Here is an 18,874-nt window from a genome sequence, read left to right as displayed (position 1 = left end):
GGTATTTGCATTATATTTTTTGTTATTTCAATACTGACATTGTTGAAAATGTACTCAGACAGGAAAATACCTTAAAAATTTAAATAAAATTTTGAATAGTTAGCTTCCAACGAGAAACAGATCTAAAAAAAAAGTAGTTCACCGATTTACAGACTTTTACTACAAAATCCTTAAATTGATTGGGCCTACCAGCCAATTTAAGGATATGCAAACGAATACAGGACAGTTACTATCTAATTGTCCGAAAATTGATGGATTTTTTTTTAATTAAAGTTTTTAATTTTAAGTTAATAAGTTTATTTAAATATACAAATTAAGCAATTCAAATGTGGAATTAAAATTTTCAATTTTTTACCTTATGACTGATAGTATACTTTTTAAATAAAAAAATACGAGGATGGGGAGCATTGAATTTTGCCGTAAAAATAATGTAACTGATCGATTCAGATTTAATTGGCACCTGGCGCAATTGATCATGTGATTTTGTTACGTAAGCTAAAGATTTTTGGGAATAAATGGAATTCATCTGAAATGTTTCTCAAACTATTTAAATGATAGATATCAAATAGGAAATTGTTGACGAATTGGCTTCATGTATCCACAAGGAACAATATTATCGAAATGATCATGTAACGATGCCTACGATACAAATATATTTTATAGTCATTTATTCATTTGTTCTTTAAACTGGGTAAACTCGAAAGTAAATTAACAGCAGAACTGGATTTGGTAGAATATTTGTGTATATTTTCCAATAAAGTGAAACTTAAGGAGAGGTAGGATCAAGCATTTTTTAACTAAAGCAAGTAAATAATTATTTCTTCTTTCACCAAGAAATGACCAGCCAATAGACGTATGCATTCGAACTAAATTTAAACGATTATCATATTAGGAAATCAATCAAGCCTTCCCGAGCTATCGATTCTCTCGACCTGGTTCAGACAAAAAAAACCCCCTTAAATTACTGTAAATGTAAATAAATCCATATTATATGATGTTTACGCCAGGAACAAAACAGCTGAAATATCAATTTATTTTTAAATTGCCAATGAGAAAATTGAAGTTCAACGGTACTAGGACTATTTTTCAATAAAACGCTGACATTCAATTTTCACATTAATTCGCAACAGAGGTTTCTAAAGTGATTGGTGTCCTCAATAAGGTAAAATAAATGTTACTATGTGGAAATTTGACCAATTAGGAAAAGTGCGCTCTCTATTCCCGCCGCCATTGCTGGGGATCTCACTGAGGTCCCTACGTTGTCATGTCAACGTACGGTAGTGCAAAGTATTTAGAGTAAATATTACTGCTATGGTGTCTGCAGAGGGTGAATAATCACTACATATATCGTTTGAAGTCAGTAAATACATCAAAGGTAATGTTTCAATGTTACTTTACTAGAGTACATAACAAATAATATTAATTAGATTTGTATGGTTGCAGAAAATCGCTTATAAAAGATCATGAGAAATTTGTTGGAGCTTTATTTTGACTATAAGTTATGATAATTTTACCATACCAAGGGTATCATTTCCAGTCATATAGAGAGTACAGCTATTTCCTCAAATTTTCGCCATACGTGCCATAATCGTCAATTTTCTTACCTCAGCCAAAACCATGATGGGGCTGAGGTGGTATGACCCTCTATCTGTTAAAGTCCCAGTGCCCCTCTATTTCAAATTCTTAGATCCGCCACTGCATTTAACACTTTATTCAAAACTTTCGACTCATTCCATTATTATCAAACAAGAAACAGATTAAACTGTGCCCTGAGCTAAAAAAAAAAGGGGGCAATTTAGTATTTCATACAAGGGAACAAAAATATGGAACAATTTGGCAAGCCATCTGAAAGAATCACCCACGCCGTCTTTGGATGAGACGTTTAAAGCCTCTTTTCCACTAGGCGAATTTATTCGCACGAATCGAAGGCGTCCGTTCGGTTCCTAAGCTCTGTTTGGTTGCGCATTTTTTTTTTTTTTTTTTTTTCGAAACAGTTCGAACTACCGATTTCGGTGAAGCGAAAATGCCGAAAGAGATGTGAATGCGCATAAATCGACGCTTTCGACTCGTGCGAATAAATTCGCAAGTGAAAAACAGGCTTAAGCCGTTGGTCCCACGTGTTATATGGCCAATATGCACGTTTGAATCACCAAAAGGACCCCACTGGAAATAAGTCTTCTTCGTGGGTTATCATTTGGGGTTTAACAAATCAAATCTTACTATATTCAATAAACAAAAATAATTATAGGCTACTCATGTCTGGCTTTAAATTTTCAGAATCGAGCACCTCCAGAATAAAAATTAATTATCGACGAAACACATTATAACTACTATTAAATATAAACTACCGGTACCCAACGTAAAAATAGTCAATGTGTGGCAACTTCCCTTCTATCGCTAAAAATCATGAAAGACGGTTTCCTTACCGAAAGGTCCTGTCCACCAGCCATCGCGTGCCTGTTCACTAGATGTGGACGCCTTTTTCACCACATCATAAATGTTTGACCTTCCACCAGATGATCTGTCAATCCTGCTTAATGATGACCGAGTATCACTTATTCCATCGAGGTAGTACTTCCAGGATCGAAGATCACCCGCTCTTAGATGTTGTCCTAATTGATTCAGAACTCTCTGACAAATTGAGCTCATCTGGCAGTCTGCCAACAAATCTTCTACACTAAGGTCTCTCTTGTGCCTGTTCACAGGACCTACTCTGTTTTCATCAAAGACATCTCTTGTCTTTTCAATCTCTAAATCGTTTTTATCAGCAGATGATGTCAGCATATACGAGTGTTCAAATTGAACTGGTCCACTTAAGGCTTCTGACAAAACTATTTCAGGATGACCTTTTCTAGACATTGAACTCAGCTTCCAACTCCCAAAGTTGTGGATCTTTGTCGGCTTCGAATGTGCCGTAGCCAATATTAAAACAAGATAGAGTGAAACAGTATTCATGTTCATGCGTTTGTTTCAGATGATGTATGCCTACCAGTCTGTGAGCCGGTTGTTCCGTCCCAGTATTTATACATTTCGATTTCAACCGCCTTCACACTTTGGCACTTTGCTATAAACAACCGATCACTGCAATGATAAAACAAATCAATGCGCATGCATATTAATAACTAGTAAGTAAGGTGTCTTGTATTTCTCATAAGTATTCATATTTCAATTTGTCGTACGAGGAAAGTAGAAATATTTATGATTTAAAAAGTGATGATTGAGTGGGCCGATACATTACTTGTTTCCAATATCGTGGTTAGTCATTTACGTTTCATCAATTTTATTCGCATTACCACCTATCTAAGCTCATGTCATTATAACAAATACCGGCACCTTATATTTTATTGTTATAAAGCGCATGTGGTGTTCAGTTTAGTGAAATAAACCAACAACACAAATATAGAAAGCTTAATTATATCTAATGTGCTACTTCAGTGTTATTTTCGGTAAGTTTCGTAAAACATAAACCACTGGTCCTTATCCATTGTCCTATTTTAGCAACCCTTTTGGACTGAACTCTTGAAAACCCGCCGTTAATGCAGAGCCATGACTATTTATTGTAGCGCCATGTTCTCCTTCGTGAAAACCAACTAGCACCAAGGGTGGCGCCAGGATTTGCCCGACGGGGTTGGGGGGGGGGGCGGTCCCCGACGAGGGATCAGATTTCCCCGACGAAAGCAAAGTGGGCGTGGTCGAGCTTCGATTATAAAAGGCTTCGAAAGTGAACCTGGGGGCGAAGCCCACGAAAATTTTGACAATTTAGGGGTTTGAAAGAACGTTTATTTAATCGATTTTATAGTCTACTAATATGTAAAAAATACATATAATTTTTGCTTTTTCTCCCCGACGGGGGGGGGGGGCAGCTCTCCCCGACGGGGCTGGCGCCACCCCTGACTATCACTAGGTGCATGACGTCTACCTTTTGAAGACAGGTTAAAATACTAATTAATAATCATAATTTCATTACCATAGCTACGTTTACCTTTTGAAGACAGGTTAAAATACTAATTAATAATCATAATTTCATTACCATAGCTACGTTTACCTTTTGAAGACAGGTTAAAATACTAATTAATTATCATAATTTAATTACCGTAGCTACGTCTACCTTGTGAAGACAGGTTAAAATACTAATAAGTAATCATAACTTAATTACTGTAGCTTGTGTTTGTCGGAATGTCATGGTGCAAAATGACGCGGGAATATGAATATTCTTGTCAGTGTAGGAATTTCGATCATCAACATCAAGTCTTTGTTGATTGACATATCTAATTAAGTACCAAATTGAGAACCTTAACTTAGCTGGCTATTCGTGAAGAATTTGATTTTAATTTCTTTTTCAATCATTGCATTAAAGGTTCTCCCATGCCCACTTAAAAAATATCCAACAAAAATAGGACTCATGGGGCCTAATATAGGCCTAGTTACAATAAGCAACTTTAAGTTATTCTAATATAAACATTTAATCGTCTCATGTTAAAACCCCAGAAATTGTGAGCATTTGGTCCCAAAGCCTATTTCCAATAGACTTATGAAACAAAGCTAAATCCAGCAACAAAGCCACTTAACAACATCTAAGGTCTCATCTAGGATATTTTTTCCTGAATGTCAAAATACACGCCAGTAATGTTCCTCTCTATGGCGAGCCACAGAAGACAAAAACATGGTCAGAAAGACTGCTACTTGGCTATGACACTTGTCAAGACAATGTTCAAGGGCGGTGATGTTTAACAATGGACCTCCATTGCGAAATAACGAAGTTTGGTGGAACTAAAATACCTGTCAATGAACAGAGAGTAGAAGAAAAAAAAATACTATTCCACACTCCTCTAAAAAAATAGTCCACCATACACTGAAAAGGACGTAAAATATTTTTAAAAGTTATTAAAATTATTTTGTTATGAGATTAGCGTATCCACAATAATTATTTATTTGTTTAAAAAAAACGTAGGTCTATTACCTCCATTGGGAATGAAAACCAGAATGAAAACTGAGCTTTCGTATACTCAAGTGAATTGTGTCGTTTTAGACGGTTCCACGTGTTTGCACCGGGTAATCCTCCTCCTCCTCCATCGATATACATTTCGCCTCCATTTCCGGGTGTTTGTCTTCTATGCAAATAAAATCTCTGAACCACTTTGGAAGTATTTTGCACTATAAGTGTTTTTTTAGTTGTTTAAAAGAAAGAAATTCGTTAATATATGCAAAATCAGTGAACTGGTCTTCAGGCAATTGTTTCGAAATAACTGGAGCATTTAGGCCTACTGGTTTTAACTAAAAATCGAAATAATGAACATCAGTCTCTGACTACGTACGGCAAGAATCCTAATGCTTCCGGCTCTGACCGGGCTCCTCTTGTCAGACCTTCGAAAGTGATTTCTTTACTAAAGAGTCCGAACCAGTACCTACATTATCTCTATAGGGTCAGGCTCCAGTGGCGGCTCTAGCATATATTTTCGGGGAGGGGGAGCTGAGCTGTCCGACAGGGGGAAGTTTGGTTGGTAGGTCAGAGCTGGTTGGTGGTTTGAGAGGGTGTTCACCCTCCCAAATGAGATTTTGTTTTAAGAATAGGAACGTCTGAATGGCCAGAAATGGCACTCTCTGATTGTGACAGACATGGTGTTGGCTTGGCGTGGGTCTATTTTTATATATTTTTTAGTCTGACTTCCCGACGAGCTCTGTCCAAGGGGGAGGGGCTGACCTGTCCCCTGCTTCCCCCCCCCACCCAGCTGGCGCCGATAGTTGGATCTGAGATTGAGAACACTTAATAATTAAATGAATATCCCTGAAATCATAGGTCTTTGAAAGGGTTGATCCAGAGAGTTTTCCATGGCCATCAACTTAGAACATGCGACTTTACGGCAACCTACGACAGAAATGAGACTGACGAGTAACAATTAAAAAAATGTTACTAGCCGTTTAAGGCAAAAATAGACTATTCCAATTTCCACTAGGTTAATTTTGTGGCAAAACATTCATAGACAATCATTTTCAATTAAAAAAATAGTTGTAAACATATATAGTATGATATACGGTAGTAAGATATTTCACAGCCATTAAACAATGATTATGTTGTAAATAACTCAGAAAGACGGTAGGAAGACTCCGTCGATTGAAATGCAAGACATTTTAATTTGTTGAAAAAAAAATTGTTTTATAAAGCTTATCAGAAAATTACCATGATAAATTGTAAGTCAAGCAAAATACCAACTCAAATTAATTCTAACCTTGCACCCCTACCAGGGGCTCTTCATTTCATTTTCATTTTATTTATTTTTAGTTATAACAACAATACAAGGACAAAAATGACAGGACAACACCCTTGTCGGTGACAGGATAAACAAAAAGCAAACTTAATTGCTGTAAACATTTTTTTCCTCCGACAAGAATTCCTTGAGACACTCAATTCGCACATTCACGCAACCTCTTTCTTACGGGGCTGGATCCAAGTACACTATATATTATTTTTAAGTGCAATTAATCGTTCTTATTTATTTCATACTTTATTTTTTGCATCGAGGAAAATTTTCATTTTCGCCTTGTTTTGTAGTCATGGCAATAAAGTTTATCTTATCTTATATCACGACTAGAATAGTAAAGTAGTGCAGATGAAATTGCGTTGTTAAGATGCTTGCCTTCCCAGTGTTCTGGGTTCACATCCTGCGACGGTACAGGTATTTTTTTTCCAATCACCACTAAAAGCATCTGAGCAAGCCAAGAAATGGGACTTACTAAGCACCACATTATTTAATTAATTTAGTCAGCCCTCTTTAATTCTTTATAGACCCAAACGTTATGTGTGAATAGAATAGTTCTGTGTGCGTGTGTCTGTGTGTAAAATCAATTCAGAATAGAAACTGCATTAAATAAATTTTTGCTAGACCTGTAATGATCCGAATTAATTTAGATCTTATGCACTTAAAAAAAATATTTTCTCTCGTTTTAAAAGGTTCCACGCGTTTGCTGCCGTATCCTCCATTTCTTCCTCCATCATAAATCGTTCGTCTCAATTTCAGATTTTATATTTTATCAAATCCATTACTGACGTCAAGGAAGTAAAAATCTCTAAACTTTGTTGGAATGCAAGTGTTGATGAGCTACCCCCGGATATGTTTATTGTTTTCACCATTACTTTATTAAAATCGAATTATTAATAAAACACTTTCCATGAAACTCCCTTGGACCCTTAACGGAATAGTTTATACTAGAGTTTCAAGGACCCCAGTCGATCTCTCTCTTTTGAACTCACATGGTCCAAAACCTGTTGATCATTTTGCTTACAATTAAATGTGGATTATAATGCATATCGTTTCTATATAAAAACTATAAATGAAATTAAAGGCTTAAAATGACTTTAAACTCAAATTTGAAATACATTCTGGCCTGGATTAGTGTGACTGTAAGAAGTACGGTAATAAATCACCTGTTTTTGTGATTGTCTATCAAATTACTGTTACCTTTTTTAACTTCGACTTCGTAATTAATAATAGCTGTTGCCAAAAATTGTATTTTATGAAAATACGGATTTATATGAGGTTGGTATGTGGGTAGGCCTATGTATGTATATATACATTAAATTTACATTTTATCCATTTTTGTCTTACCTGTGAATATGTGAAAGTAATTTTAAACGGATATTGGCAATTTATAGTATTTGAAGCACGCACTAAAATTGAAATTAAAATTTACAATTTTGTTATATTATTGATAATTAGATTTGATTTCTATTAAAAGTCTTGATGTATTTCATCATCGTTAAGGGCCGAATAGTCTGAATGGCAACAATATGCAAGTTACCGATTGATAAATTAGCTTTCAGTATGAGTAATACAACAATAACAACAACGACGACGATGATGATAACGGATAACGATGATGAAAATGATGGAAATGGTGACGATGATGGTAACGATTGTAAGGGTGATGATGTTGACAATGACGACTGAAAAAATAAGAAGTTTTCACATTTTATCAGAGAGTATATATCATTAAAGATATGTGAAAGTGTCTATTTTGTAAGTTTAAGATATAGGCCTATATAGTAACTTTCAAAATGAAACTTTAGAACAAGAAAAGAAAATAGTTAAGACTAACGGACGGCTGAATAAAGCATTTGTATGTGCCTCGCACACACCCTTAGATTTGCTGGTCAGTCTATGGATTTTCATAAAAAGTCTGTTGGGGGAAGACTGATTGTATTGATGGTAATGGCTGAAGACTTAGCGCACAATAAATCGTCTCTACGTACTTCCAACAGATAGAAGTTAAATAAAAGAAACAATTGAGATGAGGAAGAAACAAAGACAAAAGAAACAACAAATACCATCAAAAAAATGACAAACAATAGGCCGAATTAGTCACCAAAGATGACGTCATCACAATTTTTGTATAGTGGGTATAAAAACAAACCAGAGTCCTATGTTTATGCATTGAGAGGCGCCAAATCGAAAGTGTAGTGTACAGTATATTAAATCGTCTAATGATTTATAAGATTAAGGTTTTGATTTACATTTCTATTCAGACCAAAAATATGAAAAGCTCTGAATTAATTTCTTTAGCGTTTTCATAAATTAAATAAAGTGAAGGCGAAAAAAAAATGAATGAAGCCCTATTTTGCAATGCCAGTTCTATATAAAAATTATTTTTTTCACATTAAATTTCAAATGTTTTGTACAAAATTATCACACAGTTTTACTGCAATAACTTTGAATAATTAAAATGTATGAATGAATGAATAAAGCAAGTTACGCTGTAGCTTTAAATCGTGGCGACAGAATATTGTACAAATATAATTTCACTTTTCTCTAGTCCTACTTCTAATTATAAGAGAAAAGTCTCTAGGGCAGACCATATGTATTATTAATTAACTAGTTAGCAACAAAAAACACTTTAGAGGGCCGAGAATATTCTGCTCACACGATCTGTACAAAACGGACATAATAATTTATTTGTATCCTTAGCTTCTATTTTTTTAATAATTTGTCACATAAAATAGGGGTTTTCAATCTCTTATTGGAAGTTAATACACTTAATCCTTTTAAACCAAGAATTAATTTTTTTAATTGAATGTTAGAGGGTTTCTTTTTTATATATAAAAAGTAGTGGTTTAGTTAAGGATTTATTCGAATAAGACCCCACTTTAAATAAACGCCCACTCAAGTAAACGCCCCTCCAGAAACTCATTTGGAATTTCCCTTGAATAAACTCCCTCTAAATAACTGTAAACAAAACTGATGAAAGCTACATCGTTCTTAATACCAGTTAATACATATTAATGTTATACTCCATTAGTATTACATTTTTTCTAACCTGGTTGGAATTAATTAAGTCTTTATCATCACGCAATAACAAAATTTTGAAGGTAGATTACAGTGAAATTAAGGGGTGTTTATTTGAGTACATACATATCCATTTTACACAAAAACATTAAAAAGGAAATAAACGCCTCCCTCGAATAAACGCCCTACCACCAAAACAAAAAACAAAAAACAAAAAAAAAAACACAAAAACCTTTCTAGACAATAAACGCCCCAGCCGTTTATTTGAATAAATATGGTACCTGTGCATTAAAATGTACGCATTCATTTACAAAAAAAAAAATGATTTGTTCTAACTGAAAGTTAATATGGTTACTTAAATGAACATACAAATTAATCCAAATACTGAAATGTATTGTTTATATGATCTCGAATCAAACTGTTTATCTTTAAATTTAAATTTTTCGTATTTAAAATAATATACATTTCATTTCAACATACCATAACTAATTTTACAGACATTAAAGTAAACAAATTTTGTAGAGTAATCAAATTTCAAATGTATTTTGATAGCTATCATTACAGCTTTATTAAGTTTTCAAAATATAGATAGATACACTGTGACATGTTTATATCTACATCGTTACATATCCACCAGGGAATAGACTTCTTGTGTATGTATGTTACCATAGCTCGTTGTATAAATTGTAATCATAGCATAATGTGTTCAAGTGTAAAAGGAAATTGCATACGCTCATGCTACTATATATTACACAATTCCAGACCTGTTACATGATATTCTGTTAATGAGCATTTTTATAACATCTTTTCCTTTCAGTTATGAAATTTACGCCCCTTAAGAATAACATTACAACATGAAATTATATTTGATTAAACTATAGTTTTGAGGGAGTCAGGGGTTCCAAGTCTCACAGAAGTCACAGTAGTCTCCTAGAAGTTGGGAAGGCCTCCCGCACACCCGCGAATCTCCCGGAAAGTAAACTATCTCTCGCAAATTCACGATATTATAAAGCTCAATTAAACAGATCTCCTGCATGTGGATGTTGATTAATAGGGATGTCTCAAAGGAGGGGTTAAATTTAAAATTGAAAAAGAATCATCTTAAATAATTCCATTTTCACTTTCTGGCCTTTTTGCAGGATCAAATCCACATTGTTTCATTTGTACTGCAATCTCGAAAAGGTAATCATAACACTCACACCTAAAGAAAAAAAAAACAAAAAACATCAAACTGTATCGTAATTATTACACCACACATAATAAACAAATAAACCAAAATTCATTAAAGCATGTATATTCTCTGGAGTCAAGCAAGGGCCTAGGTTATGACATTACTATGTTTGATTGCAACTATTATTTTTGTTGAAAGAGTATTGCCTATATATGGCCCCTTTGTGTTGTCATTGCTTTTAGGTTGGAGTTTGATTATTTTACTGCATGACCGATGATAGCAGATTAAATGATGTAATACAACATGTGAAGATTAACTAGTTCTAATCATGACCCCTTTTTATAGCTAATGACATCCTTTTCACATTCTTTCGTTCTACATTCTCACCTGGCCTTCCTGTTTCCATAACATAAATGTTATATAGTAGATTTATATAGTACTTTATACTGTAACGCTTGAGGTGTGCACTAGCTCTTACACATTTTTTTCTCTCCTAAGGGTAGCACCTACTCTCATCTGTCCACAACAAACCTTGTCACAATTTTATTTACTTCTACATTCAAGACTTTCAATTTAATTTTACTTTTCGTTTGAAAATTTTGTGGTCTATGCAAAAGAAAGCATTCGCAAAACAAAAAAAAGGGATAGACAGAGGTAAATACTATAAGTTATCATAAATACTCCCACATACAAACTTTTGTTAAGAAATTTTAAATGAATTCTGAAACTAAGCTACTGCATTTTATTGTTTAATTGAAGGTTTATGCTTTGTTATATGTTGATACTTACATCGTTTTGGCTTTCTGCCAAGTTTCACCCCACACATACACACCATGCCTCCTGACAAGCACTGCACATGAGTCAGGGTACTCAACCATTGCTCTTGCCATACGCTCCTGGTTAGCAATACATTTTAGAATATGAATATAGATATATACATTGGAACATCAGAATTGTTAAATTGTATTTTATTTCATTCCAAATAAAGGCACTCAAAGAACTGGGGGTGAGGAGGAGGAGCAAAGGGTTTGCCATTAACAGCTGGATCCTCCTGAGTTTGTTGATATATATATATATATATCTTAAATAAAATTTATAATATAATAAAATTATATATAAATCATCTATAAATACATTGTGTAATAAAATGCCTCCAATGGGATTCCAACCTGCGAACTCCCGCTGTAAAGGCGAGCATTATAACCATTACACCACAGAGGCTTCATGGTTGAACAGATTCAAATAACCGCCAGGTACATTGTATTACACAATGGTCAGCCCTGTCTATAAAGAATATTGTGTGTCGGAGACAATAGAAACAATGAGGGGTTGACACGCCCATCAAGCTTAAAATCTTGTGTTTATAAGACCAAGAAAATGATCATGATGAGGTAGATGACCTTTGTAAAATACTCACCTTCAAGTCACACTCTTCAGGTGTATTCTCAATTATTGGTACCACAAGTTCATCATCATATCTGAAATGAAAACTAGTAATGTTTTAACTGTGTAGATAATATTGTTACTATTACTTTTTAATTAGTATTGTCATGTAGTAGTAGTGTGTAATTTTTAGGTATTTTAAATTACATACAATATCTTAATTAATTCACTTGTCTTTATTTAGCTTCATAATTTTTTAGTCTTAAGTCAACTATATTTTGTAGTTTTAACAGTATAAAAGAGTAAAACACTACAACTTAATACACTGTTTGGCTTCACAATTTCTGTTCAGTGTCAAGGCTGCACCTTTTATGAAATGTTATACTTAATGTTATATAATATTCTCATCATCACCTTATATTCTATTTTAAGCATCAATCTGATGTTTGGTAACAACTAAATCAGGGGCGGATCCAGAAATGTCCAAAAGGGGGACCGGAAGGGGGGAGGGCCGAAAGTTGGGCCGATTGAGACAACACTGTCGTAGGGGGTCCGGGGCATGCCCCCGTGAAATTTTTGTGTTCTAGACGCCCGAACATAACATTTGAGGCATTCTGGACTATCATTTTTTTCTTTTTCTCTCTTTTTTTTACCGCCCCTGTAAATTAAACATAGATGCATTGAAGTTATTATGTTTATACTTGTCACCTGTAATATCCCCCACTGGTGCATTTTTTGATCCCCTTGATCATTTCCTGATAAGTAATTCGGAACTCTTTTCCAGGGTAGATGATGGTAGCCATCACCGCCATTTTTGAGTGGGTGTGAATCACGGCACCTGCTCCTGCATAGGGATGAAAATTGATAACGTCAGAGCCTGCCTAGGTTGAGTTGTTAACCGAAGGCTTCATTAAGCAACCAAATAAAGTGTGCATCCCACATGGTATGATGATGTCATTGCATGATATGTCTATTCCCACAAGATTTCTGGCAGACAAATGTACTTAAGGAATTTTGCCTCGGAAGTGATTTTATATTAATGTAATACATTGCATGCTATCCCTGCTTCATGGGAATGACCTAATACTTAACTATTTACTTTAATACTTAATTATAGTACTGTTTGCTTCTAACAATTATTTCTTATAATCATCAAGGACTGAAGTTGTAAGTGAATTATAATGTAAAAACTGACTTTAAGGAGGTTGCATTAAAATTTTAAAATACATTATATTTTGGGCTGTTCATCGTTGTTTAGCAGAAAGTATGAAAATATCTTTGACAAGTTTTGTAAAAGATATATCAAAAGAGCCTGGAAACTCTGCAGTGAGATACTGAATTCTATGTTCTAGCTTTACGGTTTATCTACGTTTTTTATTTTCATTTTTGCAGTTTCATTTTTCTTTTCTGCATTACTGGTTTTGATGTTATATTTTGTTTAAGTTTTATATTATTTAAGGGGAAGGGGTAAATGTTTCCATTGTTTAGGGAGAAAAGAAGGGTATTTGGGATTTGGTTTCTGAAAATAAGAGGTAAAGTGGAGTACATTTTTATTTAGTGGGGAGGGATAACATTTGAATTATCAGGGAAGTGGGGTGAGGGAGAGAAGTCATTAATTAAGCTGTTTTGAGTTGGTTTTAAGTTTTTGTTGTTCTCGTAATTTGATGTATCTTGTGATCATTTGCCTTTAAATTTGTGTTTTGTACGCACCTTTGGTTTTCAAAGTGTGCTACTGATGTAAAATTGCAAGTCCAAATAAATATTATATTATACACAATAATCACTAATATATCTTGTATCTGAAATATATATAAATTCCAATCCATATAATTTATGCATGGATATGTGTCGTGTGTTTATGTAGGAGCATGTGACGTGGCGTGTAAGGTGTTGGATTTCTGATCCTAAGATCGGGAATTTGATACTGATGCCCTTTGCATTGCTTGTGTCCTTGGGCAAGGCACTTACGTTTGCCTCTCTCCACCCACAGGGGTATAAATGGGTACCTGGTAGGATGGTGTTGCATTGAAGGTATTAGGTTGTGCATGTATTAAAAGAAGCAAGACTTTGGATACTCCCCAGGGAGCAGAGGAAGTTGCACAAAAATGTGCTGGTTTCGCAATCCAGTGACCAGGGAAATACTGACGCCAGCATGTTGTATGTTCTTCGGTCTGTGATTGGCACAATATAAATCCAGATTCTAAAAAAATAAAAGGTGTAGGCCTACCTCTCATCGTGTAGGCATTCATAAACAGCGGTGTACATTGACTTTTCTTCAGTTTCTTTGCTGGAGGAGGTAATGAGATATCTACATTATCAATATCTTGCACAAACATATCCTCAGGCTTAAAAAAGAAGCAAAATCAAAAACTCACTTGTGGGGTTCACGGGGAGAGTTTTTATGGCTTAGTATTGTCCAAAATATGCTTTAAGACCACAATATTAGGGATTGGCAGTCATAATAACATTATTTGGATAAGCAAATTATTATTCTTTTAATTTCTGATCCGACGACCAAGTCCTGTGTCGGTTGACAGGGGACCCCCACTGGCGCCACCAGTGCTTACTGGTATGAGTCATATTAAATATAAAATAATGCTAATATTTATAATAATATATAGTAATAATAATATACATCCTCAGAGACAATGAAATGATTATGATGATGATGATGATGATGACAATATATCCCCATATGAGAACTACAAATCACAAGAAATGTCAATTAAATAAATTATTAATTAACCTAAAAACTAATTTGCTTTAGAGTACTCACTTGGATACGTTCCTTCTGGACACCTGATGGTGCAATGTAGATTTCAGATCTATACCAAAAAAATAATTGTACAGTACATCTGTTAGTTATGTGAAATATGTTAAATGATTGAGTCATGAAACCGTAATAATGCAACTGTTGTGTAGTCGCCCTGCCAGCAGCTACTGCTACACAGTGGTGTAACTTTGTGCCCTACTTTTCTAAGCAAAAATATATACAATTAAGTATATTTCACCCTCCAATTCGAGATCTCTTTAATTCCGAAACCCCTCTAATATGAGACCACTTTTTCAGAGTACTAACCTAATAACAATCTTCAGTGTTTTAACACAAAGCTAACACTCTTCTGTATTCAACACCAAACTCAGAGACTACCCCAATTTCAGTTCTATTACAGTAATTAAGTTGCCAAATAATCTTTAGTTGCACATTTTTGGGCATCTTTAGATTAAAGCTGAAATAGTATTAGTAGAGGCTAAATATGGTTTAACCTTAAACAAACTCTAATAAAAGGACTTTTTGTATATTTTTGTACGTCTATACGTAAATAATTATGGAAAAATTTTTGCTGCCTTTTTATAGTTGCGTTGAGATATTCAGGGTCAAGGGTCAAAGACCTTTATACAAACATGTTCTGGGTCATAAGTCTTTAACCACTTGCTCTAAAAGCACAAAAATAGTATTTACACCTGGGGTTTAGGGGTCAACAATTATGGAAACATTTTTGTCTTTTAGTGTTGACTAAATATTCAGGGTCAAAGGTCAATGACCTTTATACAACTATAATTGTCATAACTCCTCAACCAGTTCGCCTAGATGCACAAAAATAGTGGCTACACCTAGGTTTTTGGGATCAACATTTATTGAAACATTTTTGCCACCTTCTAGTAGCTGCGTTGACCAAATATTCAGGGTCAGAGGTCAATGACCTTTATACAACATATGATTATCATAACTCCTCAACCACTTGGTCTAAAAGCACAAAAATAGTGTATGAATTACTATGTCTATGTTAAATTAATATTATCTATTAAAATTGTATATTTAAATAATATAGTAATAGGCATAGCCTAGGCCTAAACCTAGTGACTAGCCTATGTGTGTAGTGTATAAAATTATGAATAAAAAGTATGAATAAGTGCAAATTGTGAAAGAATAAAGGAAGAAGGAAGAATAGGATAGAGATTTGGAACGGCTGAAATATTTTCCACAAATATACAATTCAATATTAGTCAATATTCGACATCGAATAGGTCCGATTGATGTCGAATTTTTTTACACTACACACATATTTTAAAGACAGTTTAAAGTCTGGTACGCGTTCGAACCGCGGCTCTGGTGTGAGGAGGGTCATCAAAGCCAGCGGGAGTATGCCCAACAATTGGTCTACATTCCTGAGATGTGATGACAACAAATCAGAAGAGTGTTTCCATTAATTGTAAACGAAGTAGTTGAGAACATTGACACAAACCACGGATTGTTTGTAGAGTCTCTGGGAGACGGAGCTGTAGTAAACCAGTATGAAGATCTGCAACCATTGCTATGTAACATGGAAGAGGCAGATGAACTTATGTTTGTTTATGTTAAACATGCTGCTGAAAATTTTCCATGCATTCTTGTCAAGACTGTAGACAGTGATGTTGCTGCTATTGAGTTGTCAGCTTTCCACAGAATACCTGCATGGCATCCAGGAGCTTTGGCTCGAGGGGAAGCTTGAACAGGACCCAGTTAATTGGGGATGGATGAAGGACGACAACAAATTTTCTCCAGTTTGGAGCTCTCTGCCGAACTTTTAAATGTCACCAAGGTGTTAATTCGTTGTGGACACACAAACCAGTGGCGGATCCAAAGGGGTTCAGGGGGTTCCGACGAACCCCCCTCTGAGAAGAAACGTAACAAAATACTACTGGGTCCTGGCTTACAAAATTCATGCTAACTAGATGCGGATCCAAACCTTCGCCCACTTCGCCCAGGCGAGGGTCAGGGTGAGAAATCAAAATAAAATGTTGACCATTTTTTCCAACAATCATACTTACTTTCCTTGACACTTATTTTGAACATTACCATTAGGAAAATGTTTAAATCCACGCTATCCTATACATTACACTTTTACACTGATACAAGAGAGAGGCACATTCCCAATACCTTATGGTCTTCCACTTCTAGCGCATGATATATGCATAGCAAATGTTATGTAACCACTAATAATACTCAGGTCCAGTCTTGGCGTAGGTATGGGCAGTGCAGTATTGGGGGCTCGTTTAATAGGTCTAATCTGGTCTAATCAAGCCCTTACATACGATGCACTAATGTACTTTTTGAAATCACATTTATAAAGCAATAAGATATCGTCATGCACATTTGTGTTTGTGGTATTTTAAAGTTGGTTCAACTATTATTGTGTACGTTTTTAAACACTTCAGATAATACTGTTGTATTATTGAATGGTAATTGTTACTATCGTGATGGAATAGACAATACCTGGATTTGGGTCAGGAGAATCAATTAGGTGGCCTATATGTATTTTGTCCAACCTGTCGTGAATATGTATTGAATACTCAGTGCGTGATGCACTAATGTACTTTTTGAAATCACATTTCTAAAGCAATGAGATATCGTCACGCACATTTGTATTTGTGGTATTTTAAAGTTGGTTCAACTATTATTGTGTACGTTTTTAAACACTTCAGATCATCATAACTTCACGAATACATTTTATATTCACTTCACTGCAAGTAGGTCGATGACTGTTGTATTATTGAATGGTAATTGTTATTATCGTGAAGGAATAGACAATACCTGGATTTGCGTCAGGAGAATCAATTAGGGGGCCTATATGTATTTTGCCCAACCTGTCGTGAATATGTATTGAATAGGCCTACACAGTGCGTGATGCACTAATATACTTTTTGAAATCACATTTCTAAAGCAATGAAATATCGTCACGCACATTTGTGTTTGTGGTATTTTAAAGTTGGTTCAACTATTATTGTGTACGTTTTTAAACACTTCAGATCATCATAACTTCACGAATACATTTTATATTCACTTCACTGCAAGTAGGTTGATGAATGTTGTATTATTGAATGGTAATTGTTATTATCGTGATGGAATAGACAATACCTAGATTTCCGTCAGGAGAATCAATTAGGGGGCCTATATGTATTTTGCCCAACCTGTCGTGAATATGTATTGAATAGACCTACTCAGTGCATGATGCACTAATATACTTTTTGAAATCACATTTCTAAAGCAATAAAATATCGTCACACACATTTGTATTTGTGGTATTTTAAAGTTGGTTCAACTATTATTGTGTACGATTTTAAACACTTCAGATCATCATAGCTTCATAAATACATTTTAGATTCACTTCACTGCAAGTAGGTCGAGATGACTGTTCTATTATTAAATGGTAATTGTTATTATTGTGATGGAATAAACAATACCTGGATTTGCGTCAGGAAAATCAATTAGGGGGGCCTCTATGTGTAATTTTGCCCAACTTGTCGTGAAAATGTACTAAATAATCAGTGCGTGTGAAAGTTGTTCTCCAGTGGGACTCGAACACAGTTCTCCAGTTCCAGATCACTAGTCTGGCATCATACCTCTAGACCACCAAGCTTGCACCTGAGGGCCAGGGCTGAATTCGAGCCCAAGTAGCGGCGAGTACTACGGTATTTTTACAAGTGTTTTCAGACGCACTAAGTAGGCCTATTCAGTAGGCCTACATTTCACGACGGATTGGACAAAATTCCACCTATACATGTTCTATTGATGTTATCAATATTATAATATATCATAGACTCATGAAATGCCTAATAGGCCCTAAATGATAACATATAGGCCTATATAACTTGACCATAGTTTGTTCTCAATATTCTTGAATCTTTTAAACAAAATACTGTTTTAGATATTTCTGAAATGCTATATCTGTTTAAAAATATCTCAGAATGTATGAGCATTAAGAGTTTCGCCCGAGTAGACCCCACAAAAGGCTCAGTGTCTCTAGGTCCGATCAGGTGCATTTTTACCAATTTTACCTAGGGCCCGGCAGTTATCTATGCCATAGTTACCAACCATCACACATCGTGCGGGACAGTCCCCCGTTAAGTTTCAAAGTGATTTTAAATGAAACACGCATTTTGCAGAAGCACATGCTAGATCATAAATGTGTCACGAATTTAGCACTTGCGTGATAACGAATTATCACAAATTCAGGGGAAAACATATTTGAAATTAGAAGAAATTGGTTTTATCAAAAAT

General features: G+C 34.9%; 2 protein-coding genes across 3 annotated transcripts in view; both read right to left on the bottom strand.

The window, feature by feature from the left end:
- LOC117122402 overlaps positions 1 to 5,021 on the bottom strand; it is a 7,846-nt gene extending 2,825 nt beyond the window's left edge. Inside the window, exons 1-2 of one of the 2 annotated variants that reach the window (XM_033267956.1) lie at positions 4,961 to 5,021; positions 2,427 to 3,081 (exon numbers count right to left, since the gene is read on the bottom strand). In XM_033267956.1, the coding sequence (XP_033123847.1) occupies positions 2,427 to 2,961 (535 nt within the window). In that variant the 5' untranslated portion in view covers positions 2,962 to 3,081; positions 4,961 to 5,021. Of the gene's footprint in view, positions 1 to 2,426; positions 3,527 to 4,960 lie in introns of those variants that run through there. The other variant, XM_033267955.1, reaches the window with a different exon arrangement.
- A 3,883-nt stretch (positions 5,022 to 8,904) lies between these two features.
- Positions 8,905 to 18,874, bottom strand: part of LOC117122423 (methylthioribulose-1-phosphate dehydratase-like) — a 15,117-nt gene continuing 5,147 nt past the window's right edge. The window contains exons 3-8 of the mRNA XM_033267982.1: positions 14,609 to 14,657; positions 14,060 to 14,177; positions 12,541 to 12,676; positions 11,867 to 11,927; positions 11,239 to 11,345; positions 8,905 to 10,479 (exon numbers count right to left, since the gene is read on the bottom strand). Coding sequence (XP_033123873.1) covers positions 10,380 to 10,479; positions 11,239 to 11,345; positions 11,867 to 11,927; positions 12,541 to 12,676; positions 14,060 to 14,177; positions 14,609 to 14,657 — 571 coding nt within the window. The 3' untranslated portion in view covers positions 8,905 to 10,379. The remainder of the gene's footprint in view (positions 10,480 to 11,238; positions 11,346 to 11,866; positions 11,928 to 12,540; positions 12,677 to 14,059; positions 14,178 to 14,608; positions 14,658 to 18,874) is intronic.

This window comes from Anneissia japonica, unplaced genomic scaffold (assembly GCF_011630105.1).
Source record: "Anneissia japonica isolate Jap-2015-1 unplaced genomic scaffold, ASM1163010v1 scaffold275_len1219475_cov178, whole genome shotgun sequence".
Taxonomy (NCBI): Eukaryota; Metazoa; Echinodermata; class Crinoidea; order Comatulida; family Comatulidae; genus Anneissia; species Anneissia japonica.
Note: the sequence above shows the minus strand (reverse complement) of the source record. Positions and strands in the feature narration are given on the sequence as shown.